This window comes from Symphodus melops, assembly GCF_947650265.1.
Source record: "Symphodus melops genome assembly, chromosome: 1".
In the NCBI taxonomy this organism is placed as follows: Eukaryota; Metazoa; Chordata; class Actinopteri; order Labriformes; family Labridae; genus Symphodus; species Symphodus melops.
Window position 1 is genome coordinate 45,783,822 of NC_136691.1, and position 23,271 is coordinate 45,807,092.

Here is a 23,271-nt window from a genome sequence, read left to right on the forward strand (position 1 = left end):
GAGCCTTTTCAAAGAGGTTTTCAAACATTCCAGCGTTTAAAAAGCAAAAAGTCTTGATAGTTCTTCCTCATGGGACCAGGCATATCAAGGGTGCTTCAGACATTAATATTTTTAAAACGTTGTGGCTCACTGACATGTCAGAGGAAAAGTCAGAGAGAAAAAAAAGTGCTCTGTAAAGATCTTCTTTGGACCTGGACTATCAACATCATAATAATGGAAATTGTAAATTGTGTCCTGCAGATTAGTGGTGGGTAAGAACCACAAAAGATCCAAGAGCTCATCTTCTGGAGACCAAGAATGAATGGAAACTACTAACATGTTCTTTCCTTGAGCAATGCTGCTAATGCTAAAAAGGAGCTAAGCATGTCTTCACATTTTTAAAATGTTGATTAAACTGTTTGATATGCCCAAGAGAAAACAGAGGAAAGGTGGTTCATAGTGAACAAACAGAAGTTACTATCTCTTCAGAGATTTCTTTGAAAGTCACAAAAACCTGTATTTCTTGGCAACATCATAACTGGATTTAAGAACAAAAGTGAATTTTATATCATACTAGGGTTATATAATTATATATTTATATAAACAGATTGATTACGCTACACTACTGAGGGAATATTATTCAATCATTCAATGTGTAATATAGAAAGTACACAGTCAGCAGAACACCGTGCTGAGGGTCTAGAACCCAGAAACAAAGCCACTTTGCCATCTGGTTTCAATTACCCATCACAAGACCTGTCCATACATTAACCCATTCATCCTCCTTCACTGCCTTGTGGCCCAGTACTGCTATATCCCTCTGCTCCCCGCCAAAAGAGGACACATATGCAGCGCGTGATTGACTCCTTAGCACAAAGTTTCCACTGTTTTTCCTCCATGAAAGGAGCTCTTGTCCCACCATCCTGAAGGAGCCAAATGCACAGTTCCTGGGTTCCCCTCTGGCTCTTTGAAGGGCCGCTGTGACCGAATAACTCTGTAGGGCTTCTGCTTCATCCCTGTGACTCTACGGCTCAGTAGCCCAAAAGACACAGGAAAAGGGTCAAATATCAATGAGAATTTGGATGCGTCTGTGTGAAGAACACAGTAAGACAATTATGTGAAGTATAACTCAATACATGCCTTTTCACCTCCTTGTTGTTCTAGTCACTAAACACCGGGAGCAGATGCCATTGAGAGGTTATGACCCTGTTAGAATTAATGAGGTATAAATAAATTAGAGAATCTGGATGGTCCTTTTGTGGCAATTAAACAAGGACTGACTTTATAAGGTCTGTTTGACTAGAGCTACATGTATTGCTTTTTTATTCCAAAGAAGTAAATGAGGACACAACAATTCAATGACCATACACACATGGAAATCAAAGTCACCACAAAAGACGAGATATACCTTACAATTGTTAATGTTTTTGCAGGTTTTCAGGCCCCTCTTTAAAAAATGTACTGTGAGCCTATAAAAACAGACACAGGTCAGTCAGATTTAAAAAAAAAATGCCACTTCATATAACACAATGTTTTAGTATATGCTATTGTTTCAACAGTTGTATCATAGTAATATTGTACAATCCTTTCCGTATGAGTTATTATTTATGAGAGGCAATAGTATCAATGGGAGGGGACAAGAAGGTTACAGATTTCCTGTGCAGCTATCAGTGCCATATAATTACACTCTGCGTCATGCAGTTAAGTGTTATACAAACAATAACATCAACAGAGAACAATTACAAGCCAATGTAAACTTAACAGGAGGAAAATAACTCATACTGTAGCTTTGCTTCAGAGCCCAAAATAAGCAACATCGCAAAAAAGCAAACAAGAAATGAAAGCCAGTTCATTGACACCATGGAAAACAAAAGAACTAAAAAGGTCATATAAGCACAGCTTACAAAGATAATAAACAGTACACGACGTATACAAGTAGGAAATGTTGGGGAAAAACTGAGGGAATGTGTTGTACCTTGTTAAAAAACACAAAACCAAGGACCATTCTCAAACTTCATGGCATGTTTAAGGCTGAAGAATATGAAACATTCACAACCTTCATATCTGCTGCATACACCTTTCATCCATTCGCTATAGCTCATGTTTTGAGCGCTACTTTTGAATGACAACCAGAATTAATCCAGTTCAAAGGACCCAACCCACCAGCGTTTTGTCTTTGGTTCACTCATTTTAGGATCAACAGTTGAAATATACGCTGTCAACAATATTAAGTAAAAATAGCTTCTTCTGCTTAAACTGATCCACAGTTGAGGCATTTGAGGCATGGTACCATTAAATCTTATCCTAAAATATGAAACTAAAGCACCCCAGGACTTCAGCATAAATGTACTAGCTAAAGATAATTTGATCGTTAAGGTAAAAAAAAAACCCAAAACAAACATTTTTAGATAAGATTTGTTTGCATAGACCCCTATGGCACAAACAAATTCATGTGAAATGAGAAAAGCTCAAGGACAACATTGACTGAGTTTCTTTTTACTTAACTGAACAAAAGTATGTACAAGGCAGCCTCATTCTGAGAGAATGCTATTAACTTAAAAAAAGTATTGCTTCTGATACACAGAACAGATTGTCCTGCAGTATGTTTATAGGCATTTATAAGCATTACAAAAAGTGAAGTCATATTATGGAGGGGGTTTCTTTTTTTGGTTAAACTGACTGACAGCACATTCTGCCTGATGCTCATTAAAGATGAGAACAAAAAAAATAATGAGAGTTAGCTTGAATCTCTTATGGGGCTGAATTTCTGGCATTATTTAGTACCTTTAGTACCTCTGAAAAGCATACATAACAGTAAGCTATTTTTCCATCATCATAAAAATGTACAGATATTCAACCTCAAAAGCAATCCATGTATAAATATAGTGGTAGATGAGTAGGGATGAGTAACCTATGGAATATATCTGTAGATGACTGTTCTCACAGCTGGGCCCTGCCAGGCCACAGGCTGTGGTGTGAGATTGGTTCGTAGCATTTATGAAAACAGGCTTTTTGAAAAGAAATACAATGGTGTATAGAAGGCATTATGATACAACTCACCAATATGACTCAACTGTGCCTTCCATTTAAAAAACATTTCTCATTGTTGACTGGTCCTGGAGTCAAAGCACACTTACATAGAAAATGTTTAAAATCCTCGACAAAAAAAACATTTGGTTCTTCTTCCAACAAATCCATTTTAGTCTCATTCAGATCCATCAGAATCTTTTGGCCATATGATTTCAAAACACTTATTTCACTACTTGTGGTGGCATAATGGCTGTCTTTTGCTGAGGTGTTTTACTTTCTGATGTTTCCAAAGTGCCATCCTTGCCTTTCTTCCTGGGAGGCTTTTTTATGGGAGTCTTCTTTGGTGTAGGGTCCAACGTTGAGTCCCCTGCCTTTGAGCCGTTCAAGTCCTGCTTCTCCGGGCTCATGATATCAGGGGTCCCTGGGTCGGTGGTGACAGGTGCAACCATCTTCTGAAGGCTGCTTGAGGTCGGCAGCAGAGGCTTAGTGGAGCCCTGCTGACTCGGTCCACCAGATGGGGTCCTCTTGGCCTTTTGTGGAGGTGTTGGCTTTTCCCGGTTTCCTTTGGGTGTGGAGAGACCATTGGTCTTTGTCAGACCTGTTCCCTCATTTCTGTTAATGCTTTGAGTTTTCTCTTTGAGCTGAGCAGCCAAGAGTGTGGCAGCCTCTGAGTTCATGTGAGGGTGGATGACTTTGGGGCTCTTTGGCGGCTCCTTTGGGATCTCCTTTGGGCTATCAGCATTCTTCTTCTCAGAGGACGAGCTGTGGAAGTTGCTGATCTTCTTTAAGGCATTTTGAACAACACCGTTGATGTGTTCCATGTGACTGGGACTGCTATGTTCATCCCCAGACTTCTTAAGCCGCAGAACTTTGTGTTTGCTTGGGGAGCCGTTGACTTCTGCTTCTCTCACCTCCTGTTTCTTTTGTTGTTCACGGTTCTTCTGTTTCATCTTATGCCGCTCCTCACTCTTGGATGAGCCATCGCTGGAGCTCCTCTTTTTCTCCTTTGGCACTGAAAGTGCCTTATTTCCCCCATGCCCCTGCTGTTCTGGTTGGGGAGACCCTGTAGTATTCCCATGTATCCATGATACCTTGGGCTTAGTGGATGGGTCTGGTGGCCTGGGTTTTGGCTTGCCAGGTGAGGGTGGTGGCTTTCCATTGCGCTTTGCCTCTGGCGTAGGAGTTCCATCCCCGTCCTTGCCAACTCCCTCATCCTCCTTGGAGTGCTTGGAGAGGCGGGCGATGCAGGCGTAGAGGGGTCCTGTATTGGACTCAGAGCCACTGGTAGAGCCTTCACTGTCAGAGGACTTAAGCAGAGGCTGCTCGTTGCCTTCTGGTTTTGCAACACTTGTGTCTTTTAGAGAGGTGTACTCCCCTGCATCCTCCTCAGTAAGGTCAGCTTCTGGCTTTTCTGCTGCTGGGCTGGGGCTCTGCTTCTCCTTGCTTTCATTAGCTGAGTCTGTAGATCATTGAAAAATCAAATGGAATATGTTAGGAATACATAGGACTATTTAATGCTTGAAGTTAGAGTAATTTTTTGTTTAGCAAAATAATTGAACAGATCAAATCTTTTCACTATAATTTCAGATAATCAATCAATAAAGGAATAGTTGAGCAACCTACAATTACACAATTCAACTTACTAAAATAAGCAACTAAGGTATCAATGTCAGAAGAAGTCAGTCTGCTGAATTGGTGATTCTGTACTTGTACTTATTATATTTGTTTAACCCTTAGTATAGCTAGTATAGAAAGTTTTAAAGATTTTTTTTTTTTTCACATATAATTTTAGATGTTAGAAGTCCTGTTTTAAAACTTCAACTTCTAGTCTATGTGTTACAGTGGTCACATTTACAAATGACAAGCCTCTGTTAGTAGACATTCCTTCTCAAAGAAGAAAGAACAGTTAAATGCTAAATTGTATACACATGCTTGAGATTGGAGGGGCTCTAATGCAAAATATATTATCTATCCTATCAAAAACTTTCATGTTGTTAACTGTAATTATTTAGTTCAAGAGGCTAAACCAACAATTTAAAGCTCTTGTCTGTGGAGAATGAGTACCAAGAAAGAACTACAATATTCACAACACGACACACAACCAAAAATTCCCCTACACAAAAGTCACAGTCAGACCTCCAAAATAGAAAATGATGGAATCAGTGTTTTCCACCAAACTTCAACGAGTTAGTCACTGTTTGGATTTGTGCCATATGCTGACTTGACTGTTCAACTTCCTGTTTATACTTCCCTTGTCATCCAAGCAAAACATGGACTGAGATGGCACACGATAAAGAAGCTATCTCCATGATGAGATTTACAGAAGTGGGTGAGTCAGTGCACAACACATAATGGAGATCTTAAAGTATTCTGAAAAGTGATTCTATCAGTACGTGTGTACTTTATGTAAAAAGGCTCTGCCATGCCACAGACCATTTATGGATTTATGTGCATCATTCCAGATAACAAAACTGTTTATTTATTCTTACGATGACTCACCTTCATGGGGCACGCAGTAAACTGGCCCCTCGTCTCCACTCTCAAAGGAAGAGAAAGACTCCTGGGATGACCAGGAGGAGGGGGAGGGCTGCTCCACTACTGACGGGGGCTCTATGAAGCTGCAGTTGAAGGTGTTCTCTGGGTCGTGGTGGGCTACTGAGAACAGAAAACAAACGCAGAAGCCAAAAGGTCAGCCAGAGAGTATTGTACCGTGTTACAAAAACAACAGTCTGTTCTCACTCACTCCCCAGACTGCTGCTGAGTATTAGAAAGTGTTGGTTTAAATGAGTCTGCAGAAAAGTAGATTTTATTTTTGTAAGTGAATTTAACCAAAGTCCCAACTCTAGGAAAAGTACAGTATACAACTTTGTAACTGTAAGGAGGGGATTGTTATCTAATAGTCATAAAGGAGTGTGATCTATACTATTGTATAATATTCTTTAATCTGAGAGATGATAGAGCACACTGTCATCCAATTTAAGAAATTCAAAACATATACAATTTCCTCAAAAGTGGATATTTAAATTTTTGGAAAGTGCTTGTCTTTCAAAGAGTGACAGGAAACGATCCACACCAGTCCCATGTAATTATTTCGAAAGGTAAGGAGGGCATGGTAACTGAGCTTAGCATTACACTGCAAACTGCAATGCAGAGGCAACAGTGTAACATCTACATACATCTAAATTGGTCACAAAAGGCTTTTGTGCTCATTTTAGCTACATTGATTTCATAGTGTTTTTCCCACTTTCCCCTTTCTCTCTCTTTTTTCCCTCCCTCTCTCTCTCACACATATACTCCACCCCCCTTTTTTCAGTTAGCATTCAGCTGACCTTTCAGTGTCAGGACAGCTGTGGTTTCTGGGGGATACTTGCGGCTGATCTTCCCATCTGGAGTACACAGTGCTGCTTTGGCCTAAACTCTGCTGGGCGTTAACGTGACATGACCGACCACATCAGATGCTCCTGTTTACATGCCCGATGATACATGGACCCATGCGTTTGTTTGGAACTTAGATAAACCCTTCCAAGTACCCTAGTTGTTGTCGTTTGACAACATTTCAAGACTTAGAGACCAAACAAAAAATGTGCATTTACTCATGTATTTCATCTGTGTTATTGGTTTATAAGAGGCCTATGTCACCCAGTCATGCAATTTGGTTCACATTCTTACTGGATTTTCTTTTAATCAGTGACAGATATGCATTTTTAAAACTTAAAAACAGACAAACACTGATCTATATAACGTTCAAATACTGAGCAGATGTATTACTATCCTCTCACTTTTTGTCAACAACAAACACATCTGGTTTATTTTTCATCATAAAATGATCTGATGTTATCATGTTGCTTTCTTTGTTCATTCATCTGCAACACATCATGTGACTTTCTGTTGCCTTTCTTCTGCTTTCAACATTTTTTAAAACAACAGCAAGATAGTGACTGTTGAATCTGAATTGGGTCAATGTGTGTTAGTGTAAGTATGCGTGTGTGTTTGTGGCAAAGATTACGTTTGTGTACTGACATGTTTGAGTGAAGCAATTTTCATTGACCCTTGCTTTGTTTTTGTTTTTGTCTTCTGTCAAGCAGCTGAGTTGTATGTAGTTGTTCAAGTTGGCGCTTTTAACTGAAGTTACTACCTTAGACAGGAGATCTGTTTTAAATTTGACCCCATATGCTAAGAACTGAGTCATGAGGTCTATCTGAGGCCTATCATTCATACACTGATGTAATAAACATAAATAAATGCATCTTTGTGTTAATTTAAGACTGGATAGCCTCTACACAGGTGCAATATATCAACAATACGTAAGTACAGATAGCGAAAAAGGAGGATTTAGGGCAAAAATAGCAAATGTGTTAATAAGTATGGAGGAGGGACCTCCATTATAAGGGCATTTATGTGACTATTTTAGGATATCCTGCTTACCACAACACATAGCAAACTTGCCCTCTTTCTGTAGTTACTGCTGGACTATTGTGGCCTCGTGAATGTGGTAAAATAGCAATTCATCATTGAGCCTAGCCATGAGAAATGCAGGTCTGAATGATTACAAATGCATTTACCAAACTTTAAGAATAAATACATAAACTCTGACCATCTGCAAGGCCCTTACTGAGCAGCAATAGGCAGATACATAGGCAGGGCCTCTGGGTAACTGAAGAATGTAAAGCAGCTAGCCTATGCAAAGCCTTCAAATAAGAGAGTCGACAAGCTAACAAGCTAACACATGGGCATTTTGGGACACTACTTGTATGCAGCTATGAACAACTGCTGCCCTTGAGAGCTGCTGTCTCCAGACTGAGGGTCTAGTGGGGCAAATTGTTGTGCAGACTGGATGCCGCTGTGGTCCCTCCCAACATGAAAACCAACGCACAACAGGGCATTATTGACACATCCCAGCTGCACTGCTATGCCACCACAGTTGCTCAGTGGGGGAATCCATTTAGAGACCTGAAGCAGACCTGAAGTTGGCCGGGACAAGAAGGTTGCTAGTTCAAATGTCTGGTCCAGCTGTGGAAATCTGGGCATAGAATGGGGTCATTGCTTGCCAATAATAAGAAGAAACAATATGTTTCAGCCTAAAATAGCATGTGTTAGAGTTACAGGATTACAAGCAGAGTCTAACACAAATAGACCACACCAAGGGACATCCAACATGGCTAACTGAGCCTTTGATCAATCAGTGATCCTATTTATTTTTGAATTTGATAAGGATTACTAGCAGAAGCAAACGTAAACTTAGCAGCTCCCTTTTTATCTCAAGAGATGCACTTAAAATGACTTTAACTTTTCAAACTCCTCCCCTCCGGCAGGCGTTACAGATCACTGTACGCCAAAACAACCCATCATAAGAACAGTGTCTTCCCCCCGGCTCTCACTCTGATGAACACTCAAGAGTCAACGCTGTAAAATAACACTGTAACTGAAATGTGACTGTGAATGTACATATACATATATTATTTAATTTTAATGATCATCTACGCACACTGTGAAAAATGTAATAATAACTATTTCATGTTTACTCCTCTTGCGCTACACTACTGCACTATTATCTTATCTTAGTCTTGTACATATTTGTCTTTAATTACTTGTTCATATGTTTAGCTAATTGTTATTATTTAGTGTTTACATCTGCACAAAGAGAGCACAGTCAACCAAAGTTAAATTCCTTGTGTGTTAAACATACCTGACCAATATAGCTGATTCAGGTATTTTTCATGCATTATAAATGTGAGCCTAAGAGGAGCTGCAACTATATTTACTCGGGCCGTCAAAGGACAACATTTTTTAAACGACATTAAACACATTTTAATAGTTAATCCTCATTTAACACATTTTAATTCCATATTTGAAATTACATTATTTCCCATTTAAAAATTAAAACTTAGGCTTTCCTTTTGACCGTTTGTACTGTCTTAAACTGAGAGTACTGTACGTGCTGTTTTAATCCTGCTTTTAATTTGAAATAAAGAAAAAAAACCTTCTTGTGGATTGAAGGTAACGGCATGAACCACAGAATGAAACAGCTAAAAGGAACAGTAAAAAAGTGATTTTACTTATTGAGGTTGAGATTACTTTTGTCTCATCAACTGATCTGTGTCGCAGCTTTTTTGAGGTAAAATGAGACAAGATGCAGCAGTGGTGTTCTTTTCCATCACTGTGACTAAAGGGAGTCACCACAGAGGCTTATTAAAAGTAGGCCTACACCTAAAGGGACAACAAAACATGCGATTTCAGCTGAAAAATAATAATTCACTTTTGACCTTAATTAATTGTGATTGACTAGTTAATGCTGACAGCCCTTACATATACAATATTAGCCTATTTTCCAAAGATAAATTAGGCAGACAAAATGAAGTGTTGCTACTCTTGGCCCTCACTAATGAACACGGAGGATGCAAAGAATGCAGGACAGATGTGTGTTTGTAAGGCGTGGAGTAAATATGCTTTGAATGGAATGTAAACTACAAGCAAACAGCCTGAGTTTTACCGAGAGGGGAAAATGTGACAGCTTGTTCATGTGGGTAATTCTCTGAGGCTAACTATGCTAATAGATGAGTAAATGTTGTCTCCCCCCCACTTCCCCCCTGTTCCTGTTTCATTTTCTTGCCACATCTGTTGCTACTGACCCTGGTGTGGATAAATCACGGTTCTGACACGGGCTGGGGTAAATTTGACCACTTCCTGTTTCCAGCCCCACTGGGCCCCCTCTGGAATGTGTGTGCAGCACTGTGTAGCCCCTAGTCAGAGTTTGAGTTTCTCAATGTTGGCAGACCACGCTTCTGTAGGCAGCCCAACACAAAGCAGAGAGGCAACACATTGGACAAACCAGCAGGGGCAAGAGACATTCAAGGTTTGAGTAGGTATTGAAGTCTGGTCTTAAAATAAATTGATCCTTGGTAGTCTCATTTGATGCCTGACAATGAAGACATTTTGACTGGTAAGCCTAAAAACACTTCATGTTTCTTTAAGCACTTCAATTATGTTTAAAAAAAAAGGCCTTTTGATTATGATGACGTTGCTTTTCATGCCTCTAGCCCATTTCTGCTGCACGTGGTCAAGCTCATCTCAAACAAGTTTATTAATGTCCCACACCGTGGAGACAAAGTCCTACACTGTCCTACACAGCAACACTGTCCTAGTTTTGTATTAAGACTGAGTCATAATGGAGGCAAACTCTAGCTTTAAAAAAAACAGCTGCATAAGTGAAACAGCACATGTTGCTCAGACATGAAAAAGAAATCAGGTCATCATGTTTTAACTCCTTCCACAGCACTTCAGTGAAATTGGATTACAATTTACAGCAGCATTATTTATTACAGCTCGGACACTGCAATGCAACTTTTCAAATACATGCTTTTTTAAATCAATCAGTCATTTAGATAAATGTCAGGGAGGCGACAACGTTTTCAACCACAAGATCTCAGAGCTCACAGCCGTTGGCAGGTTTGTCAGTCCAGCAGCCAAAAGCTTCAGTTCACAATGACATAAAACAGACACGAGCAACACACACAACAAGCTGGAACCAGAGAATGTTCAAATGCTGTTTTGATAAATGACTTTTCCTACATTTTCTTGTCTGTAAGCAGACTAATTCATTAACTGCCTAATTACACTACAGTAATTGTCTTTCTTTTAGTCTATCAATGTTCTTCACAAGGAATTAATCTGCAGTCTCCATTACGTGAATACCAATGCACCATTAGTTTTTGCTTTTTCACTATAGAGAAATGTTGCTTTCTGGCACATTATGCAGCACATGAAAATACATCATTGTTATCCTGTATTGCCATAAAAAAGTAGAAAAGCTTTTTATTAATTTCAGATGAAAAAAAATGTATCTCATTTTTAGTGTTGGAACTGTTCAAGAACGCCAAATAAAAACTGCCATTTGGAAAGTCTGGTTGGAGCAAACGATCATCATATCTCCCCTGTCTGCTATAAAAAAAAAAAAAAAAGACTGGGGTCACAGTCAGATCTGTCATAGACCACGAGACCTCCGCATGGAGCAGCAGCATCCACCCAAACAGTACGACCTTTGATAGCCCATCACTCAGCACCACCCGGGCCCCCGACAACCACCAGCTTTCTTTAAATAACAAGACCTCCTCCACAGCCCAAGAAAGACTTGGGGAAAAAAGTCGATGGAAACAAGTCAGTAAGAAAATTGGGGATGGGGGTAAGCCCCAGTTTAGGGTTGTAATAATATGAACACATGGCATTTGAGAGTGCCAAGAATAATAAGGAGCTCTAAAACAGTGCATACCTTTCAAATGAAACCCCATACTCGCCTGGCAGCCACCATACACTTTTCAACCCTATTTATTATGTGAGAGGCAGACTGAGGTAGCACTGAGGGAGAATGCTCAGCTTGACTGTCACTGATTTCTGTCACTGCCTCTTCTGAAGACATATTCAAGTACTGACAGTCGGTATAACCACAGACTCTTATCTGACTCCTACATTGTATGTATTACAGTACGTTCTTCCTATTCATACACATTTGCCATTTCACAGGAATTGTTTTTATGACCCAGTTTGTCAGCATTTTGCTCCTTCCATTCCATCCATTATCTTTACACATACACAGGGAGGACATGGATACTCCACACTAAAAGAGGCTCTGTCCGACATGGATTCAAACCAGGAACCTTCTCATTGTGAGGCAACAATGCTAACTACTACATCATCACTGTAAAGCCCATTTTGCTCAGCTTTCCAAACATCAAAATAATTTAAAGGATTCAGCAACCAACCAACTGAATGATGATTTACTGTATTTCATGAATTGCAAACACAGCAGACATAACATGACAGAAACAAGGCAATAAATGTATGAAGATCAAACCTTTAAGGGAAACTGAGCTCCCTCTAGGGACTTTTGGTAAACCTGATATCAGTGACAGGCAGGAAGAACTAAATCAACATTAATGAAAAAGTAAAAGAAAATATTGATAAAGAGGTTGCAGCAGTCTCAGAGGAGCAAGCGATTTGGCATTCAACTGATTAAATAAGTTTTGGTATCCCAAATATTATGTGATGTCCGGACTTTGTCCAGACTGACCAAAGTTTGCATAAACACAGGCAGAAGAACAAATGTCATTCAGAGGATTACTTTTTACTTTGAATCAGGGCCTGTACTTTTCACTTCTAATTTGGTTATACAGTTGCATGAGTACTATGTTTGTCAGATTCTATTGTCAGAGAATTATTTACTTTTACATGAAGAGATAATGTAGCTGCTTTTGTCATCATGCATTGGCTACTAATAAAGAGTTGAGAGAGAGAGAAGTTGGATGCTACTTTATTAAACTGCGGAGTAAAAGTACCGAAGAGGACAACTACATAAAACCAAGCAGCTTCTGGCAGCAGTGTGGTTGGATATGAAAAAGTGTTTTGGGGCTTACCGACTACTTTGGGCAGCTTCTGTCGCCTCAGTGGAATACGGGGAAGTTTAGTGCTGATTCGGCTGAATCGTCCACACAGGATCCTTTTGGCTTTTTTGCTGTTAGTAGAGAGAGTTGTCATGGTTAGGACTAAAAAGGGATGACACTATGGAAATTCAAATAAATCATTCAAACAGGCGTATTAAACCTGGCTTCCTGCCCATTTTGAGGGCTCGGCAGCTGCTCATATTGCTACTCACAGTGTTATGTCAAAACATAAGAAACCTTCCAATACAATTTATATGTATTTATTCATTTAACAACCTAGTACCTGTGAGAAAGAGTGAACGAAAACACTTTCCTCTGTTTTTATAACCAGGTTGTGGCTCTAAAAATGCCTTCTGTAAACCCAAACCCCCATCATGCAGCATTGAGTTGAAGTCACCAATCTGTCACTCACTTGTGGTCGTCTTTGTGTTGGCATAGGCAGCAGCAGCACAGCAGCGAGAGCAGGACAATCAGCAAAAAAGCGACCAGGGTTCCAGCCGCAATCACACCCATCCGCTGGTTGGGCTCTGAAAGACGAGGTGCAAGGAATTCTGGGTGTGCCACACAACTTTGAATGCCAGTTTCAACAAATCCCTCTCTCTGTCATCACAAAGTCTTGAGACCTTGCCATGAATCAAACCATTATGAATTTCTTTGGAAGCCCATTAAAATTACTCTGAAAAGAGGTCAACTTAGCGCTGCATTATTTTTTTGTGAATGTGAATGTTGCTGCAGCCTCAATAAAAAGAGCAAAGTGTAACATTAACAGTGTATCTTTCGTTGCTGCATGACATAGAGCATCTCTGAGGAAATGGGTTTGCAACAGGCTGAAATCCACTCCAAATGATTCACTATTAGTCTTACTGTATCTCCCTCATGACTTAGGACCACTTACCCCTTCACTGCTGATTTCCTGCACCCCCCCCAACACACACGCACCATAACTCGGTGATGATTTATTAGCACCCCTCCCTCTAGTGGGATACACCCCAGAGATAATAAGTGTTGCATTGCATAAGAGTGGACTGCAATTGGCGCTTGCAAGGACAGATGACACCAGAGGTGAGGCAAAGCATCAGTTAAGCAGAGGTGGTCTTGACTCTGTCACATGAGGCTGAGATGGATTGTTAGACAGTCTTGGTGTGACATGGTGTCATTGCTAACAGGTGGATAAAGAATAGAAATGCTTTTGAGGGGGATACGGTGTACAATGTCAAGGTCTTATAACATCACTGACCACCCTTCCATTGGCAGATTATGTATACTACTACAATGTTGTCCCTGTCTGCCTTAAATGATGTCAGAACAGTTAACTATATTTTCTTCCTACTTCGGTCTCCCTTCCAACTTCTTCTTCTCTCCTAAATTTTCACCATCCCCCTCTTTATTTCTTCCTTCCTCTGCATCTCTGTCTCTATTCCCCTCTCTCTCTCTCTGGACAGGAACAGAGCCAACAAACACAGCCATAAAAAGGACACCGGTCTTGGTCTGGAATTGCTATCATGGCCTTGCTATGCTAACTCTCCCACTACAAACACTTATCTGAATATATGTGTTCGTTAGTACTCAGTGTGTACAGCCAACTATTAGACATTTAACACCAGCAGTATAGTGGCATCTGGTTCTTTAGAAAAATAGTTCTGTTGCACAAGTAGTACAGGCAATAAATTATAGTTGTTGCCTCTGAAAAGGTACCTTCATTTAAAAAGAAGACTAATTTATGAATACTTCTTCACAGACTTACACACACGCAAAACAGTCAAAACATCATAAACACGAAGCTAAACAAAAATGAGGTTTTCTACGTTGATTGCAAGAACAATCAAGGAACTTTTCTTACATAAGTACCACACACCAAAAAGGAGAGGTTTTCAGATGTATATAACAAGCATGAAAATGGAGATTTTCTTATGGCTATAAAATCACCTTCAAGGAGATTTTGTAACGTAGATGATAAAGACCAAAAAAGGAGATTTTCTTCCTCAAATAACAAGCACCAAAAAGGAGATTGTCTTACGTAAATAACAAGCACCAGACACAGGATCACAGTTCTTGTCATTGCAGGAGCAGGTTTGGTTGCAGTTCACTCCATACTGGCCAAGTTGACAGGTCATATTACAGCTTTAACAAAAGAGACAAAAACATGTTTAAAATTAATCCAAAGAATTGGATGCATAAACAAAGGATCTAGAAATAGACCCGTTCTTTGTTCAAGACACATTTTACTCTGCCATAAGTATTCAGTAATTTTACTTTTCTGGTATAATTTTCCTTTTATATGTATCTGTAAAAAAAATGCCTTGAGCACACTCTTTTTAAAGCACAAGAGTGTGAACAAGTTCACATAAAACCTTTGTACTGTAAAACTGCCATGGGGATAAACATGACTTTTTGGGGTATGAGGTGTCTTATGACTTACTAGGTGCCATAAAACCCCGGGTCACACAGACACTCTCCAGTGACAACATGACAGATGCCATTAAAGCAGTGACTGCAGTTGTTCTCGCAGTTCTCGCCATATGTACCATTGGGGCAGCGCACCTCACACCTATTACACACAAAAGGAATGCAGTGATTACCATCATCTTCAAGCTGAGCAGAATGAGTCATAGGTATTATCACTGGATGTAAAAATGGTTTCTAAGGAGGCTACTAGTTAGAAACTGTCATTATGTTTTGAACTCTGAAAATGACAAAGCTCTACATGTCTGAAAAACAAAATCTTTCTTCATGTATTTCTGCCTGTTTCTTTGCAAAACAATGTGAATGAGTGAGGCATTTCTTACCTATCCCCAATCCAGCCAGGGTTACAGTGGGAGCACTTGCCCTGAATAGGGTCGCAGTGGTGTCCGTCTTTGCAGGTTGGACACACCTCCTGACAGTTTTCGCCAAAGAAGCCTTTGGAGCAGAGCTGATCACACCGTGTCCCGTTCCAGCCTCTGTCGCAGGTAATGCAGCGTCCCTCAGTCACCTTACAGGGCTGCTGGCCCTTGCAGTGCCCACACCTGTATTCAGCCAAGGAATTAAAAAAAAATCACAAACATCTCATTTGTGTTGTTTTGACAAAAATCAACCATCTTATCTATATTTGGTAAAACTGTAAAATAATTTGGAGCATGATGAAAATAGTTTGTATTGGTTTTTCTTTACATGTTTTTTCTTTATTATTTTATTAAATAACACATTTCACTTTGTTTCTCTTCAGTTTATAGCAACAGGATCCTTTGAGATCAGCACAGTCCATGGAAGGTGAAACAGTTAACCTGAATTGCTTTTACATGTTGGCTGATGATTATGGGATAATGTGAATACCAACTCCCAAATCTCACTTTACTACTGCTCCATTAAGCAACATTTTCAGATCTTTTATGGGTTATCACCAGCAGCATATATCAAATCTTATTTCCTATAAAACCACAAAACCACACCATAATATAGATCAGGCAGGGGTAGTGAACATTAGACATCTGTTAAAAAGGCATGTTTCATATGTTTGAAATTGTACATTTGCTCTTTGCCAAGTTTTCTTCCCCCACCTGTTCCTGCAGTTCTGACCGTAGAACCCTGCAGGACATGGCTCCCTGCAGAACTTCCCACGGTACCCTGGTACGCAGGTACATGAGCCGTCTGCCTGGTTGCAGTTGCCGTGGATACACTGGCAGTATCTTTCACACCGTGGACCCCAAAGCCTTTCCCGGCACTGGCAGCGTCCTGTGAACTGGTCGCACGGTGAGTTGTTACAGTTACACTGGATTGCACAGTTCCTCCCCGTCCAGCCAGGATTGCACATGCATCTCCCTGTCATTGCATCGCAGACGGAGTGGATGCTGCAGTAGCAGTTGTTGTTGCACTGGGGTCCCCAGGCACCAGGGTGGCATGTGCATTTGCCTGTATCTTGGTCACACTTGCCCTTTTGGCACATACAAGCATTCTCACAATTAGGTCCCCAACGGTTGTGGTTGCAGGTACACTGGCCGGTCAAGTCGTCACACTGGCCGTTGGGGTAACAGTTACATTTCCCCTTGCAGTCAGGGCCCCAGAACTGTGCAGGACACTCTGTGTGGTGATCAGAAAAATCATATTATATATCAAATACCCTTCAACAAGAAAGTATGAGGCTTCTCTTGGGTTTTTGTATTTAGGCCCAATGAGGCTTTGAAATGTCTTGCAGCAACAATGTTTACTTTGGTCATATTGGTGATCTAAAACATGCTAACAAGCACTTATCATAACATACATTAAATTCAATTGGGAATGAAATTGAAACGACAAAGATTCAATTCTGATCGAAATCAAGAATGATTTAAAAATGAAAATAACTTGGAACAGATGTCTTTTAAAATTCCCGCTGTTGTCCTGATTAACATGCACTTTTTATTATGACTAATATTGAAATGCAGTGGGTATACAGGCAGCTGTGATAAAGCAACAATATGGAGGACTATTTGGTGCTCTTTGGCGCCCAACGAAGGTTATAAGACACAAGGGGCTGTTACGAAACAATTTCAACTAACACAACACTGGTGTGTGTGACCTGGTGCCGTAACGCACTTGCTGCAAAAATTACATAGCGAAGTAAAAAGGGGCTGTGGGCTATGAGAGATGACATTCTCTCTTACGTTTTTTTGTGCTAATTAATTGACCTTTAAAACTTCTAGATGATGTAACTCTTCTGGTGAAAGAGTAACATAATATTGCTCTAAATTCTTGATTCTGATTATCCAAAAACCACAGCAACAGTCAGCTGTCCCCACTTACAGGGGACAGTTGTTAAGACGAACAAACCCTTACTATTAAAAGCAGACTGTTGCTATAGGAACAAGGCTCTAAACACAGACTCTAGAAGAGTAATTGTCACATCTAACTGCAAAAAGAAGTCTGGGAAATGACTTTGTGTACTATGGGTAAAGGAGAAAAAAGATAACAGCAGAGAAAAGAGGTTAAAATGTGTTAAAATTGTACGCTATGACGAATTAATCAATAAAACTGAAGATGGAACATGAAAAATACACATTGCAACAAATGTAACATGGCAGCGTTTAAATACTGGTGATTAGAAACAATACTGAGACATTCAAACTTAATGTGACGTATTTATTTATTTGTATGTAACCTCGTCCCACTCCACCATCAGTTGAGCTGTTCAGTTAACGTAAGTAATAAAAGCTAGTTTAGCTAATTATTCAAGTCAGAGGGAAAACATGTGGGTACCATACCAACTGTATACAGTAGCTACAAAAGATTGACATAATAACTTACTAGTGTCACAGCTAGCTCCAAAGTATCCATGACGACAGCGACATTCACCGGGCCTGACACACACCTCATTCTCCTTGCAGGTGAAGTTACCTTCACAGAGAGCTTGAACAAACAAGAACAAGCCACATCATTAAATTGTCGGGCACTTTGAGCTGCATTACATGAAGGGATAAATGTGTTTGGTACATACGTGTCAGGCATTCATCCCCTAGCTGCCCCCATCCACTGCAACAAACAGACCCTGATGATCTGGAAAAAGAATTCATGAGATTCAGAATGAGAGGGGAATGAGTGGTAAAAAAAAAAAGTACAACAATATGCAATATTTTAACAACTTCCACACCCAACCCATGCCTCTGTGATCTTAAAGTCTTCATTGATGTGGCTAAGATCAGCAAACGTATGCAAGACATTGTTTGTTGTGCATATGCTTTGCACATGGTTGAATATTTATATGATTGAGGACCTTCCCATCTGTATACAGACCTTAACCGCTCAATCTGCTCAGTGTGTCAGTTTATTTGGATTAATCCAGGGATGATTTTCTTTTCGGGCAAAATAGAGGTGGGACAGTGAATATACAGATAGTATTTTGCAGCCAAATTTTAGGCCTGTCAGGAAAAGACGGATGTGTCTCCTCTTCCTCCCACGCCTATGACCTCTGTGGGGCCCCAGCAACACGTCAGCTTCCCCTAAAGTGTTTGAAGATAGCAGTTTGCTTTCTGTCAATGAGAAGGGATCAGCACTGTCTTGTCCTGCCAGAATAGGCACGTGGAAGAGATCACAGGTCTATCCTCTGTATACTTTCATAATGAACAACATTTTTTTCCTTCAAATTATCTATCTGCCAGATATGAAATTGGAATCAACTTTTTGCAACTGTTTAGCTCCAATTGTTTGATTAACTACAGCAACCATGTTTCCAATTGACCTTTGCTGACCTCACAAAGGCAATACATGTCAAGACTCAGAAGACAGATTGCATTCATGTAACATAGTGGTTTTTCTTTTTATATCTGTTTTCCTTTCATTATTGGACAAACAATGTTCAAACCTTTTCGAAATACTAATTCATATACTTTTCCAACGTCATTGCAGAAAGCACAATATTATGGGTGTAATGTAAAAAAAACACAAGTACCAAGTTCACTTGAATGGTAAATGCATGTTGGAGGGACAAACGTCGATCTTGTGAAGCAGTACCCTGAATTTTGCAAAGATAGTTTCACGCAGCATTGTGTTCAGATCTGTTACAACTCGTTTCCCATGAGGTAAAATAAAAATGAAGCACATGCACATGACCTTTTCACCTATTTTTACTTAGTTTTTTATGCTTATTCACACCAAAAACTGTGAAGGAGTTCAACGTATGTAAAAAGAAACAAAAGACTCTTCTGCAAACTTTAAGCAGATCATATCTTATAGCATAGTCAAAATTATCCCTAGACTACATTTGTTGTCAACCACAATATCCAAATTCATAGACTTGAGTCCAACAAGCTTGGATGCTACAGATAGTAATTATGGACTTGGATGTTTTTCTTTTACATGAGTGAACATGCATCCACAGGCTTTGCTACAATCCTAGAGGTCATCAAATTATGCTCTTCAGACAGCTTGACCTCAGGCAGGGTTCTGACTGAATATAACCTGCTTTAACTTTACCAATAGTTGACCTACACTCTCAAGACAGTGTTTAACTGTCAACCAAACTATGTTTGATTTTATAAACTTTTTTTCAAACCCTCAAAAACAAAAAAAAATGTTAAATGATTTGGCCCAATGTGTGATCAAATAGTGCCACGATTGCTATTACGGTCAATGAGAGCGCCCCTAGAGGACGATGTAAACACTTCTGTTCCAGATGTACACATCTGTAGGCCTATAGCTGTACTTCTCAATGGACTCCTCCTCCTCCGGATTGGGAACGCAAATATGTCGAAAGGAAAGACAGAAAGACAAAATATAGTCTAAATTATTGAAAAAAACCCATCAATTTTAATTGTTTACATCAAAGGTATGGCGGATCTTAAATGCTTCAGATGATTTTCGTTATTGTTTCTACATGGATCACTTTAGTGAACCGTTATTCGAGCACAAGTCCAACACAGCTTTTATTTATTAAGTTCTAAATATGTTTTGCTCTGTTTTTAAACGGTATTGATACTCGAGCAAATTGCAACTTACTGAGGTATTTTAAAAATGCTTTTTGTTTTCAATGCAATTACAACTCTGACTGAGCCGTTTTCTCAAAAAGACATGCGGAAAAAAGAGGCGAAATGTCTGAAAGGGAACTTGCATCAAAACTGATCTGCATCAATTACAAGCCTAATAAATCATATATTCATTTGTTCTAATGCTTACCCAAGTGCTTTGCATACATTCCGTCCTTTAGGGTTAAGTTCTTGGCCTGAACAGGAGCAAAAGAAGAGACAAACCACCGCAAAAACAGCTAAAGAGTTCTTCAATTCCATTGTACAAGCAGCAGCATCCTTCTAGACGCCGTTTTTACTCCGCATTCTCCTCTCAGAAAGTGGCGATGATTGCCTGTCCCTTTGAGTAAAGCACTCCAATATGTTTAACTTTCAATATCCTGGATCATTTATCTTGAAAATATGAAATCCTTGACCTAGAACGGTGAGTCTGATACTCCTGCCAACACCTACGCCATCCAGAAACTCAGTAGCGAAAAATGTGACCAGCGAAAGCAATCCCACCAGAAAAACTGAAAAAAGTTATTAAAAAGGAACTTGAAAACACAGTAGGCTATACAGACACTGTTCCCCTGCTGAGAGTAAATTATTCCATCAAAGTTCCTGACATCATGCAACGTTACGTCCAATCTGAAACTAAAACTTTTCCAACATGTTATCCTTAGCGCTTCAGGAAACAAGCTATCTTAACAAAAATGTAGGTACATGGTCTGCTTTCAGCCTTTCCTCTCTGAGGACCAGCGCTTAATCCCAAACTTTTGTCCTCTCTCGCGCTCTCAGGAGTGGCAGGAGGGAAATTCCTGATTTGTTACTCTATCTTTGGCTCTGTGCGCCATGCGTGCGCCACCAAATTTACATAGGCCTGCGCGCAACAGGCTCTGTTACAATGGCCTTGGATACAAAAGCTGTCACTGGGCTTATTTTGCTTATCTTAAAACTAAAAGGTGAAATTACGCGATAATGATAGAAAATAACAGATTTATTTTCTTATTTATGCAAAAATACCACTATTTCCTTTGCATCATGTTTATTCAGAGTGTTCCGATCATTACAAACACGTCAATACAACAGTTACCTACCTAAAAAACTATTTTTGTGGTATTTGGGTTGTTTTGTGCTTTGATTGATGGATGGAGAGAATGTGTGGGCCTCAGTATGTGGGGGCTTTAGGGGGCAGGAGTGTAATTACTTCATGTTAGACAATAGCTCCCCCATCTGTTAACACGGATGAAGTATTATGAATTTTTTATGTCAGAACTGTGACAGCCCCTGCACAGAGGGGGCAGACATTAAACGATTACAGATTGTGCATCTATGAGTGAAATTCTATGTATTGGGCATGGGCACAATTTTAACCCTGCCTTAAATAGTATGCTGCATATTTTAAAGCCTTAGCAGGACAGTTCGATATATTGCGTATGGTCACTTACAAGACCTAATGTCAGCTTCCCTCATGCCACTGCCACACGTCCAACATGTTTTAAGAAAAGTGCAAGTTTTCCAAAAATTAACTAATATTTCTGGCATTTGCTTCAATACAGAATGTTTTATGTTTATTAGCCACAAAGCACAACATTTTTTTCAGTGCTATTAGTGGTGAATCATGGCAGTCAGTGCCTAAATAGGCTCAGCACTTGTTGGAATAAACTGACAGCACTGCAGCTTCATTCTTCACAGCACGTCCTCATGTAATCAATGGAAAGCTTGACAGAGGTCACAAAAACAAGTAGCTACAACAAACAAGAAGTAGTAATCTCATTTTGCATTAATCTTGATTCTTTGTAGGGTGTATGGTTCTCTGTCCCTATTTTACTCTAATTAGCCATTTAATTTATGCAGTTTCCTTTGCAAATAAATGACCAACTCATCCATGTTTGCCTTTCTCTGACAGAGAAATCTACTGTCCAAAACCAAGACAAGACATTACCTGGATATTTCATGAAATCATTAAACTGGACTCCATAATATGTGGTCTAACTTGGAAGAATTAATTTTAAATATTGCGCACATTATAGACCTGTAAAAAAATTAAACATGTTATTTAATTATGAGAACTTCTCTCTCTCTCTCTCTCTCTCTCTCTCTATGCTAAAATAACAGAGCTAAGGCAGGAGATCATTAGCCAGAGAGCTTCCTCTCTAAACTACATATATTGTCTCTGTGTTTCAGATCCTCCTCTCGTTCCTGCCCTGTGTGTCAAGCCCCGCCCCGGTTTACCCTCTCATGTGTCTTGTTGCTCCCTGATTGTCTGTTTTACTCTCAGTGTCTCCTTCCTCGTGTTGCCAGTTCATATTCGTAGTGTTTTCCCTTGTGTTACCTAGTTCTAGCATTTTTGTTCTTTGACCTCGTGAATGACTTCTGTCTGGTCTTTCAACTCTGCCTTTTGCCTGCTCCTCTGGATTGTTTGGCCCTCTCATTTCTCATGCACCAAACCTGCCTGTATTAAAGAACCGCCATTTGAATCTACCCCTGGGTCTGCATTGTCTGCTTTTGTGTCACTCTTCTTCTTGCCAGAAACAACCCATAACAATGATTCAAAGCTAGCCACAATCCCAATACTATTAACTGTTACAAATTGTATAAATAATGATGATGGCGATAGTGATTATGATATTGTGGAGGAATATTAGAATCATTGCTATAAAAAGTTCATTTTTTTACCGTATTTTTTGCGTTTATTTCTTCTCCAATGTCTTTCCAACCGTCATTTATTCATGCGAACCCGGTTGCCTCACTCACGCCCCCCAGATCTCTCTTTCTCTATTTCTGCCTACTGGATTAACGGGAAAAAATATATTTTTAAATATTTTTCAAAACAATTATACCTCTGAAGATTTAAAGACATTTTACCTGTTTGCTTTAAAAAGTTCATTTGCAAAGGTCGGCAGAACTTAGAGTTCAATACAAATTTGAATGGACCAAGTATTCAATAAAGCAAATGCACTGTTAAAATCAAACAAATAAAATGTCTTCAAATCTTTAGGTTGTATAAATACTTAGAAAAATACTTTACAATAATTTTTCTTCTAAAACCGGTGGTCAGAAAGAGGCAAAGAGAAACAAGTTGCTAACACAAACTACTTACAGTCCTGTCGTACCTCTTGAATGGTAGTGGGATCGCATCTGATGACGACGTAAGAAATGAACTCTCATCGACAATCTGTTGAAAAACAAAAGAAGAACAAAAACCACATAGTGTGTTCAAACTTTGATCACATTTTTGAGTCGGTAAGGAAACGGGAGCTTCATTATTGAGTAGCACATTAAAAATGAAACCTACTCTACCTTTCAGGGTTTTCACAAAAGTCGTTAACGAAAGAAATGGTATCCTGAAATCTGAAAGCGTAAACTATGCT

The 23,271-nt window shown here is 39.6% G+C and overlaps 1 protein-coding gene across 1 annotated transcript; it reads right to left on the reverse strand.

Moving 5' to 3' along the window:
- Window positions 1-1,273: 1,273 nt before the first annotated feature.
- Window positions 1,274-20,670, reverse strand: scarf2 (scavenger receptor class F, member 2). Its single transcript, XM_079361281.1, has 11 exons — window positions 20,067-20,670; window positions 17,893-17,951; window positions 17,703-17,804; window positions 15,980-16,499; window positions 15,230-15,448; window positions 14,863-14,991; window positions 14,461-14,564; window positions 12,856-12,970; window positions 12,417-12,514; window positions 5,509-5,664; window positions 1,274-4,468 (listed from the first exon to the last, which is right to left on the reverse strand). Exons 1-11 carry the CDS (start codon window positions 20,174-20,176, stop codon window positions 3,231-3,233), a joined length of 2,850 nt encoding a protein of 949 aa, XP_079217407.1. The 5' UTR covers window positions 20,177-20,670; the 3' UTR covers window positions 1,274-3,230.
- Between the last annotated feature and the right edge of the window lie 2,601 nt (window positions 20,671-23,271).